Genomic DNA, 12,193 nt, shown 5'->3' with positions numbered 1-12,193 from the left:
ACTCTGCCTTCCGGTGTCCAGTCTGGTTGCAGTGGAAACACACTGCAAACCCCTTGGGGCAGTCCTTGGCCATATGCCCCTCCTTGCCACACTTGTAGCAAGATCCAGCTCTACAAACTCCATCATGACCCTTGCCGCACTTCCCACAAGTGCGGCCCTTCTGGCTCCTAGATTTGGGATCAGCGGGCTTGGCCCGCTTGGCTGCCGGCTGGGACTGTGCCGGTCACCGATCCCTCCCCCCGAGACTCCGCCTCCTCCCTAGCCTGAGTCTCTAGCTCAATCTCCCTCTTCCGGGCATTTGCCTGAAGCTCGGCAAATGTCCGGTATGAGGAGTTCGCCACCAACTCCCGAATGTCTCTCCTCAAGATACTCAAATATCGGCTCATACGTGCCTGCTCAGTGGACACGTGCTCAGGGCAGAACATCGCCCTCTCGTGGAACATCCTGGTAATCACCGTAACAGACTCAGTACCCTGCTTGAGGGTCAGAAACTCCTGGGCCAAACGCTCCCTCTCCACCTGGGGAACGTACTCATCTCGGAACATGGCAGTGAACCTCTCCTAGGTCACTGTCGCAAGCTCAGCAGGCGTAAGGTGCGCCGTCACAAACTTCCACCAGTCCTTCGCTCCCAAGCGAAGCTGGTTCAGCGCGAACCGAACTCTCAAATGCTTAGGAGATGAGCAAGTGAAGAAACACCCCTCTATATCTGAAATCCATCTCATAGCTGCCACCGGGTCCTGGGTCCCATCAAACTCCAGCGGTTTCGTATTGCTGAACTCTCGGAACAGCAACGCATCACCACCCTGCGGCCTCGCGGCAGCAATAGCTGCGGTGGCCGCTGCAACAGTAGCCTCAGAAAGAGCAGCATAACGCTCGTCGAAAGTCTCAATCAACGTGGTCTTAATAGACCCGAACATCTCTGGTATCTCTGCCCTGATGGCCGCAGCCACCTCCTCATGGATGATCCGGCGGATCTCCTCATCATTGGCCCCACTGCTCTCAGGCATAAGACGCGTCCTCACCATGATCTACCTCTGAAATACAACATACGATAAATTAGAATCCATTCGAGCATACTCACACTCGACAACTCATCCCTCCTTGATCCTTGGCATTCCAAAGATTCTTACTTGGGTTGTACACCGCCCCGGTGCTTTCAGTAGTATGGGCCCAATACTACTGTCCGTACCGTATCAGAATACACCCCAAGTCCTCCTTTTTGGATCCCAAGTTCCAAGTACTCTATCATGCATAATCCACTGTCTAACAGATCTCTCATAAGCTCCTCGCTGCTACTTACTCACTCTTAAGCATCTCATAGCAGCTCATCTCTCCCTAGGCTAAGGCATCACAAATCAGGCCACTCTAGTCCTAATAGGAGTACCTAGCCTACTCTGGCTTGAGAATACATCATATCAATATCATAACACATAATATGAGGGTATCTTGGGAAATCACCGTTCGGGCACGGACTGATCATACACACAACTCTACTCTGCGTTTTTCCAAAAACCTTTTACTCTTTTTGAAAATATTTCTCAAATCCTTAGTTTGAGTTCAAATATGCCCGAAGGTGTACTCGAATCCCTCAAACCAAGGCTCCGATACCAACTTGTAATACCGTAAATTTCAGAACAATTTTTCACATTTTATAAAAACATAATTCATTTAATATTCATAAAAACATCAGTGTTTGAAACTCAATCCATGACATAAAAAAAATCCCAAGATCTCATAACATAAAAATCCCATGTGTGTATTGATCAAGTCGGCGCCTTCCCACGGTCGTCACTAGTACCTGAAACAAATAACACCAAACACTGTAAGCACAAAGCTTAGCGAGTTCCCCAAAATACCACACATAGCACATATTAGCCACTCGAGGCTATAACTCTGTGGGTCCGTAGACCCTACTCTGTGAACCCTCTGGTTCTAACTCTGTGAACCTTCCGGTTCCAACTCTATAGGCATGCACAGCATAGATCACATAGAAATAATGCAGTACAACACATAACATACATATAGCATACAAATACTCTATCACATAACTCTGATTACCTACTCAAGGTAAAGTATAGTGAGAAGACTCACCTCGCGTATCTCGATAACTCGCAAATCCCTGAAATCACTAGCGCTCGATCTCCCGAGCTATAGTCCTCCTATAACACAATATATCTCTAATTAACACTTTCACAACTAAGGTTAACTAACCCTATCAAGTCAACACTGGTCAACTCTGATCAATGGTCAACGGTCAACTTTGACCGGACTCGACAAGTGCACTAGAGCGACTCGGCGAGTCTATACATGTTCACTGACTCCCTCGGATCCTCTCTTGACACGTCGAGTACTTCCCTAACTCAACGAGTTCCACCTGGCATGAATCGCGGGGCTACCACGACTCAACTCGCCGAGTCTCAAGAACAACTCGACGAGTTCCGGCTTGAGTCAACCCCCCTTTGACTCTCCCTAACTCACTGGTTCATCCCCCAACCCGGCGAGTCTACTCGCTGAACAATTTACGTGAAACCCAAACCCTACTCGCCGAGTCTCAAGAACAACTCGGCGAGTTCATGCCATGCACAAACTCTATTGACCTCCTGAGGTCAGATCTGCTTCCCCAAACCATAGATCTGGCCTTCCTAAGCATGAATGTCACGTAAAGTTCAAAACTTGATGCTTGTATAACCACAACAAGGCATCAAAAGGAGATTTGGTCCCAAAAATGACAACCTAAGTCCAATAACTCCATACTAACCCAAAAAGCTCCAAGGGTTAAGGTCTCTGGACCTCTTTGAGTCCAGATCCAAGGCACAAACTCGAAGAGGGACCATTTGCTTCACATAATCACTCTCCAAAGGGGTTAGAAAACCCTAACTCTAAAGATCAACCCTAAAACTGAAGGAGGTTCGAACTATTACCTCAAAATGAAGCCTCTGGACTCTGGATCTGCTTGAATCTCACCTCCTCTTTGCTCTTGTCACCCTCTTCTTGCTAAAAAAGGATACAAAGATCCAAAAGTGACTTCTTCTCTCTCAAAGCGATTTAGCTCTCTTAGGGTTCTCTCAAGGGACTGGTAGCTGCAATGGGAGGCTATAAGTGCCCTTAAATAGGCTCCAAACCCGAGGAATTAGGGTTTCATTAAACAGCGTGGACTCGCCGAGTCCACTTTTGGACTCGCCGAGTCCAGACGCGAACCCGCACCCATACCCGCGATCATACTCGGCGAGTTTGGGCTCCAACTCGCCGAGTCTCCTCACAAATCACCAAAAAAATACAATAATAAATAATACCTGGGAATTCGGGATGTTACATAACGCACCATCCAACTTTTATGGATTTTACATAACGTCGTATGAGGACACTTGCGAGGTCCGCGTATGCAAAGATGGGATTCGAATATGAGTTGGGCCGAACACTTGTGAGGTGAGAGACCGAGAACGAGGCTGTTGAGCCGTGAACGAGGCGAAGACCATGAATGTGCGAGACTGTTGAGCCGTGAGCGCTTCTCGGTCGTATACGAACCTTGGACCGTGAAAGCTCCGAGGGCTGTGAAAGCTTCTTCGGATCACGGCCGTGAAAGCTGCTTCCGTCGGCCGAGAACCCTTCTTTGGTGGCCAAGAACACTTCAACAGTTACGAAAAAACGACGTTTTTCACCCTTTTAAGCCCAAAAACTCGATCCAAAACTCATTTTTATGGAAAATGCAAAGAACAAACCACCCCTATTTTGCCAAGAACTATCCAAAAACGAAAAAATCCTTCCAGAAAAAGATCAAATACGCTCCAGATCTGGCCAAAATGATTGATACATTCCAAGCTCCGAGGGCCGTGAAAACTTCTTCCGATCATGGCCGAGAAAGTTGCTTCTGTTTGTCGAGAACCCTTCTTCGGTGGCCGAGAACAATTCAATAGTTACAAAAAAAAAACGACGTTTTTCACCCTTTTAAGCCCAAAAACTCGTTCCAAAACTCATTTTTATGGAAAATGCAAAGAACAACCCCCCCCCCCCCTTATCTTTCCAAGAACTATCCAAAAACGAAAAAATCCTTCAAGAAAAAGATCAAATACGCTCCAAATCTGGCCAAAATGATTGATACAATCCAAGCTCTGATACCACCTGTAGGTTCCAAATTCGTTTGATGTATCAATCAGTTCCAATTGATGGTGCGGAATCCCAATCAATTAAATGATGCAAGATCAAATATTGAAAAAGAAGGAGAAGAAGAATAAAATGAATCTAATGTATTGATGATTAGAATGAAGTTCCTTACAAGAGATTCACACACACACTTGCACCTTCTCTCTACTTTCTCTCTCTAGCCGTTTGCACTCTCACTACCACTTACACTATTTATATGGAACAAGGGTCGTGAACTGGTTCACGGCCGTAAACACCCATTGGGTCGTGAACACATTTAACCGCACACACCACATGGACTGAAAATCTAATTTCCTAGAAAAGCAAAGTATAAACCATATTTTTTAGACCCAATAGTTATGAAGGATCTAGGAGAGGCAACATATATTCTTGGAATAAGGATTTATAAGGATAGAAAAAAACATCTAATTGGACTTAGCCAAAGTACATACTTGGATAAAATATTGAAATGTTTCAGTATGGAAAATTCCAAGAAAGGCGACTTGTCCATTCATCATATCGTTAAATTGAGGAAGACTCAATGCCCAAGCAGTGATGAAGAAATAGATGCTAAGAGTCAAGTCACATATGCTCTATCTGTTGGATCGGTCATGTATGCTATGACTTGTACTCATACTAATGTTTATTATGCTTTAATCATGGTAATTCGTTTTCACGATAATCCTGACAGAGCTCATTGGAAAACAGTTAAGAACATTCTGGAATATTTGGTGAGAACCAAGGAAATGTTCTTAGTTCTCGGTGGAATATATGAATTCATAGTGAGTGGTTATAGTGATGCCAAATTTCAAATAGGTAGAGACAATTATCGTTTACAATATAGATGGATAGTCTTTTTGAATGATGGAGCTGTAACTTGGAAGAGTTCCAAGCAGAAAACAGTGGCTAATTCTACCTGTGAATTAGAGTACATCGCAGCTAGTGAGGTGGCAAAGGAAGCAACATGGTTGAATAATTTCATAAGTAATCTCGGATTTGTTCCATCAATCCAAGAACGCATAGAAATTTGTTGGGATAATGAAGTTGCGGTTGCTTTAGACAAAGAACCAAAAGATAATGGGAGATCTAGGCATATTATGAGGAAATACCATTACTTCTGACATAGAGTTGAAGATGGCGACCTCTTAGTGAATCGAGTATCATCGGAGGATAATCATGATGATCCTTTTATAAAGGCATTGAGCAAGTCTAAGCACATCGAGCATGCTAGGAGCATAGGACTGAGAGACGATATTAGTTTTAGTAATTAGTTGATGGGTTGAAACAATGTAACAAAATAAATTGTAATTTTTTTTGGTGATTAAATAATAGAGATTTATTTATAAGTATGTGTAATACGTTATTCAGTTGTTTACTTTTGTGGTGCATTTTTCATGTTTTACTTCTTGAGTATTTATGTATTCGAATTACCACAATCAGTCATACTTTTTGGGAGTGGGTATTGATTCAAGATTGTCATGGAGTATTAGTAGATGCTCATGGGAATTAGACATGGCATGGAGATTGTTGTTGTGCTCATAAGTGCTTAAAATGGGGATTTTAAGTATTGGTTAAACCCGCACTTAGAGATTACTTCATGGATTCAATCACGAGTAATTCTAAGAAGATGATATCTTCTATTCTTCAAGCAGATATGCATAAGTTATAGTTTGCAAATTTGTATACATTGGTCTTACGAAAACGTATCAGTAACTTGATGTCATAAAACGTATTTCCATGTATATCATGATAAGTAAAGGTTATAATTATGTAGTCAAAGTTTATTCATATCTTTTGACTTATAAAGGAAAAGCGATATCTTTGGGCCCCTCGGGGATTTGATGTTGACATTATAGGGTTGGTGTAACGTCCCAAAAATTAAGACCATAAATTTTGATTTTTATATTAATAAAACCATTATCCATAACAATATTATAAAACCATAGTGAAATTAGAGTATATCAAATAACATCCAAAAACATCAGAGTCATGTAAAACGTGGAACAATGTGGTGTGTGCACTGCAATCATCCCGAGCTCTTCCCCTTTGAACTAGAGGTACCTGAAAATCAAACTGAAAATCGTAAGCACATAGCTTAGTGAGTTCCCCCAAAATACCACATATGATACATATCAAGCATATAATGGGCCTCAGCCGTCATCAGGCCCTGCCCGGCATCGAGCCCCGCTCAGAACAGATCTGTTAGTCATCAGGCCCCGCCTAGCTTCGGGCCCCGCCCGGTATACATGCAAACACATAAACACATGCAAAAATCACAAAGATAAATAGTATACAATATAATCATTAGACCCCACTCGACATCATGCCACGCCTGGTAAACATATCAGTAGCATCCTAATCATCATAATAAACCATGGGCCAGCATTAGTGCCTTCGACCCACTAAACACAGTGAGGAAACTCACCTCAAGTTGTTGAATCTCTCAGATAAAATCTCGATCTGTTGATTTGGAAAATCCCTGTGCTAACATCATCAAATAATATCCAAATAAATAATTGGATCTCGATCCATAATCAAGAATCTAAATTACTTGTCCAACATCCAGGGTAAACGACCATTTTACCCTTTTTCTTACTTGACCCAAAACCAAGGCCCAACTCATTTGCTCAAAAAGGCCCAACTTCCTTAATGACATCCTAAGGCCCAATATGGCCCAACTTCCTAATTGGACCCAAAATCCATCATGGACCTAATTCTAAGAAAGCTCATAGCATATTCATGGCCTAAAATCAGAAGTCCAATGGCCCAACAAGGCCCAAATCATAAAAGCCTAAAATATGGCCCAAACCCGTGAAAGTCAACCCAAAAGTCAAACAGGTGAGTATGTTGGGCGTACTCAAGCTTACGCTTAGCGTACCCCTTCCGGGGCCAGTACGTGCAACGCACGAGCTGAGTACACCCCACGTGCTCCGTAGACCACCAATCCATCTCATTAAGCACTTAATCGGTTAAGCCATCCAGCTAAGCTCTCGATTCTAATCCTAAATAGTGACTTAACACATAAAGTTTGCAACTTTACTCTCATGCATGTCTTAATAAGACCCAAAACTCAAAGAGAACCACAACAAGGAACCTAACACATGCATGGACCAATTTAACTCATAAAGGTTGCATTTTTATGGACAATGGACCTCAAATGTGCTAAGATCTAACATCCATGGCTTTCTGGAGTAGACCATAATCTCAAATATGGCTTAAAAGACCTAAAAATGCATAAATAACATCCGAAGTTGGATCTAGCATAAAGAACCATCAAGATGAAAGTTTTTTACCTCAAATGGCTTGCTAAGATGAAGTTGACTCTGGATCTACAAGCTCATGCCAATCCCAAGCAAACTCCAAGTGTTCTTCTTCTTCTACTTCACCAAAAACACCACCAAAACTCACTTTCAAGCTCAAATCTCACAAATGACAACTAGGATTTAGATCTTAAGGTATACAGAGATAAAGGTTGATCATTAGAAGGTCTTTTCACTTTTCTTCTACTCGGGAGCACAAAATACAATTTTTTTCACTCCCCTTTCTCTTATTTTCTATCATTAGTTTTTCCTTTTTTTGCTAAACCTCGAGAACTAGACATTAAAGACGATTTTAGATAATTTTAGACAATTACTCAAGCTTAGGCAAGAAAACTAGGGAGTATTTGGTTGAAATTATCGAGATTAGAGAGACAAGTATACTAGTATAACTATGTATATATTTATATAAGCGGTTACACCTCAAATATATAAAGATCATGTATGGCAATTAAAGATGGTTTTAAGAAGTTTTGGATAATTATTCAAGTTTAGACAAGAAAATTGCAAGTGTTGTGTGATATTATGGAAATTAGAGAACAAAATGTTGATATCAATATATAGTAGTTACATTCTAGTTAGATAAAGATCACATATGACTATTAAAGACATTTTTAGATGATTATTCAAATTTAGGCAATAAAATTAGAAGTTTTAGTTTATATTATCGAGAGCTAAAAATACTAATATAATTTTATATTTTATTTTTACTAATAGTTACACCCCAAATGGATAAACATCATTTATGACAATTAAAGAGGATTTTGGAAAGTTTTAGACATTTACTCAATTTTATGGGGGAGAAATTAAATATTTTCTTATCTTTTGTTTTTATTTTTCTTTCTACCTATTTAAGATGATGACAAATGTACACATGTAACATCCCAAACAAATTTAAATTAAATTAATAACACTTGTCACCATCTAAAATAGGTAGGAGAATCCTAGGAACAAAAAGTAGGCGGATATTGGATATTAGATAAAACTAAATGATTTATTCACTAAGGGAAATGATTCATACACAATATTTTTCTCCCTACACAACAAATTATGTTTTATAAGATTCTACTGTAAAACATTTTAAAACATAAATTGTTATGTATGGAAAAATATTATTACGTACGGATCAGCTCTCATTCACTAAATAATTCTCTGTCGGATGATTAAATTGGCCGGATGATCCGGTGTTTTATGTTAAAGGTTGTTGAAAACTATCATTTATATAACAAAAAGAACTTCAACATTTTCGCCTTCTATCAATAACTTCACCAAATTAATAAATTCGACCACAAGCAAACATATTAACTAGAATCGATTTTGCCTAAACAACAGTTTTACTGGTCTCCAAAAAAATTAATTATTTTAACTTTATAATCAGACTTTAACGTTACAAAAACATATTATCAAATCATCAATACATATCTATATCTATTGTTTAACATATCTCCTTTCAACTACCAAAATTATCAATCGATGGACCACCAAAATTATCGATATGCACAAAAGCCCAAGACCACCAAATTGACAACAAGTCAACAAGTTCATGTGGTGGGCCTTAACGTTCTCTAGGGTCATCTAGTCATAATTGGCACCATTTCAAGAGATACCTGATTAGGGCATAATCAAATAATCAATAGACAATTTTCAATATTCTTGTATAAATTATTTTCTGGGTCATATAGCATAAACCGGCAACTACAAGACAAGCTACAATCTAGGCAATGTGCCTCAATTATTTACGTATTTACTTTTTGTTTAATTCCGTACAAAGATAGTGGAACAACTCCTTAAAGATATAAAGACCAATCTTTTTCATGCTAGAATGATTAAAAACTAATAAATGTGGATTTAGTCGGTGCGAGGACGATAGTGATTTTTATTACTAATATTATTTATGTGTAATAAGATTAATTTGTTGACTAATGAAATCTAGATAAATATTGAATAAATGATAGTGTGGAGTGTAAAGCTGTTTAAATTTATTTAGATTTAAAGTACACTGCCCATTTAGGAACGAAACCCCTGAACCATGAGTGTCTAGAGGTAGCGTCCCTGATAGCGGGGTCCAAGAGGCAAAGCCCTTAGCTAGGGTCGAGCTGGTATTAATATTGTTTTATAGAAAATGTATAGAAATCTGAATTTGAGATTTTAGACTCGGTTTGACCCTAATCCTACGCCTAGTTCTAAGATATTTTAGTGACATTTTTGTGTCAGTTTTCAAGCAAGAAGTTATTTCATGTAACTGTCAATTTGGCAGTTTTTAGACAAGAGGTTATTTTCGTGTTAATTGGTCATTCTCGTTGTCTCCACTGGTACACAAAAAATCATATTTCATCATTCTATTTTCTTCTCTTATATCGAGTTTTATCCAATTGAAGGTTTCGAGAGTACCATCGAAATACTTTTAATCTGAAAATGTTATCACAACTCTTAGTTTCCCAAGCATTTGAAACCAGTGTTGTAAAAATCCTGATTAGGTCCCGATTAATCTCTGATTAATCCCTGGGCGACACTCGACCGATTAGAGAGCGTCTAGCGATTAATCCATAGATCCGAAATGACTGAAACAGTAGAACCCGATGAAATTTTAACACTTTGAAGAAGTTATATCTCAATAGAAACTATTTGAGGTATGATTAGTGTTGTATTTATCATATTAACCTATTTTGTTATGATATTAGTGAAATTTATGAACTTTTATATGATATTAGTCATATTTAATTTTTTAAAATCTAACAAATTAGCAATTAATGGTCCCCAATTAATCTCCGTCTAGCCGATTAATCCCTTAACCCTAGTCCACCGACTAGCTAACGTCGAGCGATTTTTACAACCTTGTTTGAAACCCATTTTTCTAATAGATGATAGGATAGACGACAGGTGGTACCTTCGATGTAATGATTTCAACGAGTGTAATGTACTGCCGAATTGATTGCAGACGACTTATTTACCTGTTCAGTTAGAACAAGTAGGGTTTGCGATGTAGATCTGGATACCAACTTGGATCGTGTAAACACTTTCCGAACTGATATTTCTACCATATGTCTAGGTTACAAGAAATTTAGCCTAGGATAATCCAAGATGACAGTTACGATTCTAGGCACAGAAATCATAAGTCAAACTGCTAGAAAGATTTTGTGAGTGTTTAAAGAAAAACGAGAGCTAATTTATGTGTATCTCTTCTAAAAGGAAGAGTTGTTTATATATAATAAACGAGATTAGGGTTTCATTAGGGTTTGGTCGTCATCAGTTGTTTTGCAAGCAAATCAGGGTAATCCGGATTTTAATGAGGATTTAGGGTTTCCAAAACTAACGAGTTTCGTTAGTATTACCCCAGCCAGGGGCTCTGCCCCTTAGACCTCATTATGGGCGCTGCCCCTAGATCCCGCCAAAGGTGCACTGCTCCTTTGGAAACCCCGGACCCAGGGGTGTTGCCTCTGGACCCCCGACTTGTCGTCGAACTGGCTTCTAACTTTATCTTATACATGCGTGTACTTCGCACAAACCTGTACATATATTAGAGTACAACTTATGAAGCCCCTTAGCTCACATGTTAGTTTCAGTTACATAAAATGACATGGTGACACAAAAATCACCAACATGTTCCATGCCTTTTTATTGCATATGGTTTTTCCGTTTTACTTTTTAAGCATTGACCGGTCAAAAAGAATATATATATATATATATATATATATATATATATATATATATATATATATATATATATATATATATCTTTCAACCGTATAAAAAATCACACATTCTCCTATTCCATTTCTTTCTTTTCTTCAATTTCATTCATTTTTCTCTATTTCATTCAATTTAATCCAACTCCAATTCAAATGGATTCTCGTGGAAAATACAAACAAGGTGGTTCTAGCTAAGTACGCAGCCCACGAAACGAAAACGATCCTCAAGATTTTCCATTTTCTGTTCTCAATACCCAAAGTCAAAGACATATTATCCACAAACCCAAACTATTAACAACAATATAAACAAGTTTCAAGGCAACAATCTTATAACCAATTTTGGCTTCCGCCAGATAATAGTAGTTATAATATGTATATACAATTCTCTCAATCGGTTTCGGAAACCTAATAAAAGTATTCTCCTCCCACGGTCTTTCAACTTTGTGATACTCAAAATCAAGAATTCAAAGAATCCAGTAACTTCCAAAATGAACAAACAAATGACGACCCTAAAATCGTCGTGGAGACCGGACAGGATTATACAAAAATAAAAAATAAAATAAAAAAGTGGACGGAAAAAATAAAGAGTTGGCTTTAGCTAAAGCGTATATCAATGTTTTTTGAGATAAGGAAAATGACAATCAACAACGGTCTCTAAGGCATTTTGGGAGCGGGTTCTAGACCATTTTAATACTCAAGTGGGAGAGTTGGATCGGACAAGGCATCAAATGATTTCAAAATGAAAGGATTTCCGAAAAAAAAAATTAACGTTTTCAATGCCATCTACGACCGAAAGTTGAACAATCTACCTAGCGGGAGATCCGAGGATGATGTTTTAAAATCGGCACAAAGCGAATATCATAGGCTTAATAAAATAAAAGTTTTTCCCAACGAAAGAGTTTGGGATATTCTGAAAACTACACGTAATGGTTGTGTGTCATAAAAGCCAGTGAAAACTCTCAGCTTCTTTCATCCAAAAGAACAAAAATATCATCTTCCAATGCCTACACAATCTCTTCTAATGCACAATTTCCACACAGATTCGGC

The 12,193-nt window shown here is 38.9% G+C and overlaps 1 protein-coding gene across 1 annotated transcript; it reads left to right on the top strand.

Annotated features, from left to right (window-relative positions):
* Nucleotides 1–4,619: 4,619 nt before the first annotated feature.
* Nucleotides 4,620–5,261, top strand: LOC145076307 (secreted RxLR effector protein 161-like). The gene has a single exon (XM_079022234.1). The coding sequence runs from the start codon at nucleotides 4,620–4,622 to the stop codon at nucleotides 5,259–5,261; it is 642 nt and encodes a 213-aa protein (XP_078878360.1).
* Nucleotides 5,262–12,193: the final 6,932 nt, after the last annotated feature.

The sequence above is a fragment of the Lactuca serriola genome, chromosome 9 (assembly GCF_051521515.1).
Source record: "Lactuca serriola cultivar US96UC23 chromosome 9, Lser_US96UC23_V15, whole genome shotgun sequence".
NCBI classification, from domain to species: domain Eukaryota; kingdom Viridiplantae; phylum Streptophyta; class Magnoliopsida; order Asterales; family Asteraceae; genus Lactuca; species Lactuca serriola.
The sequence above is the reverse complement of the archived record's forward strand: the minus strand, read 5'-3'. Positions and strand labels throughout refer to the sequence as shown.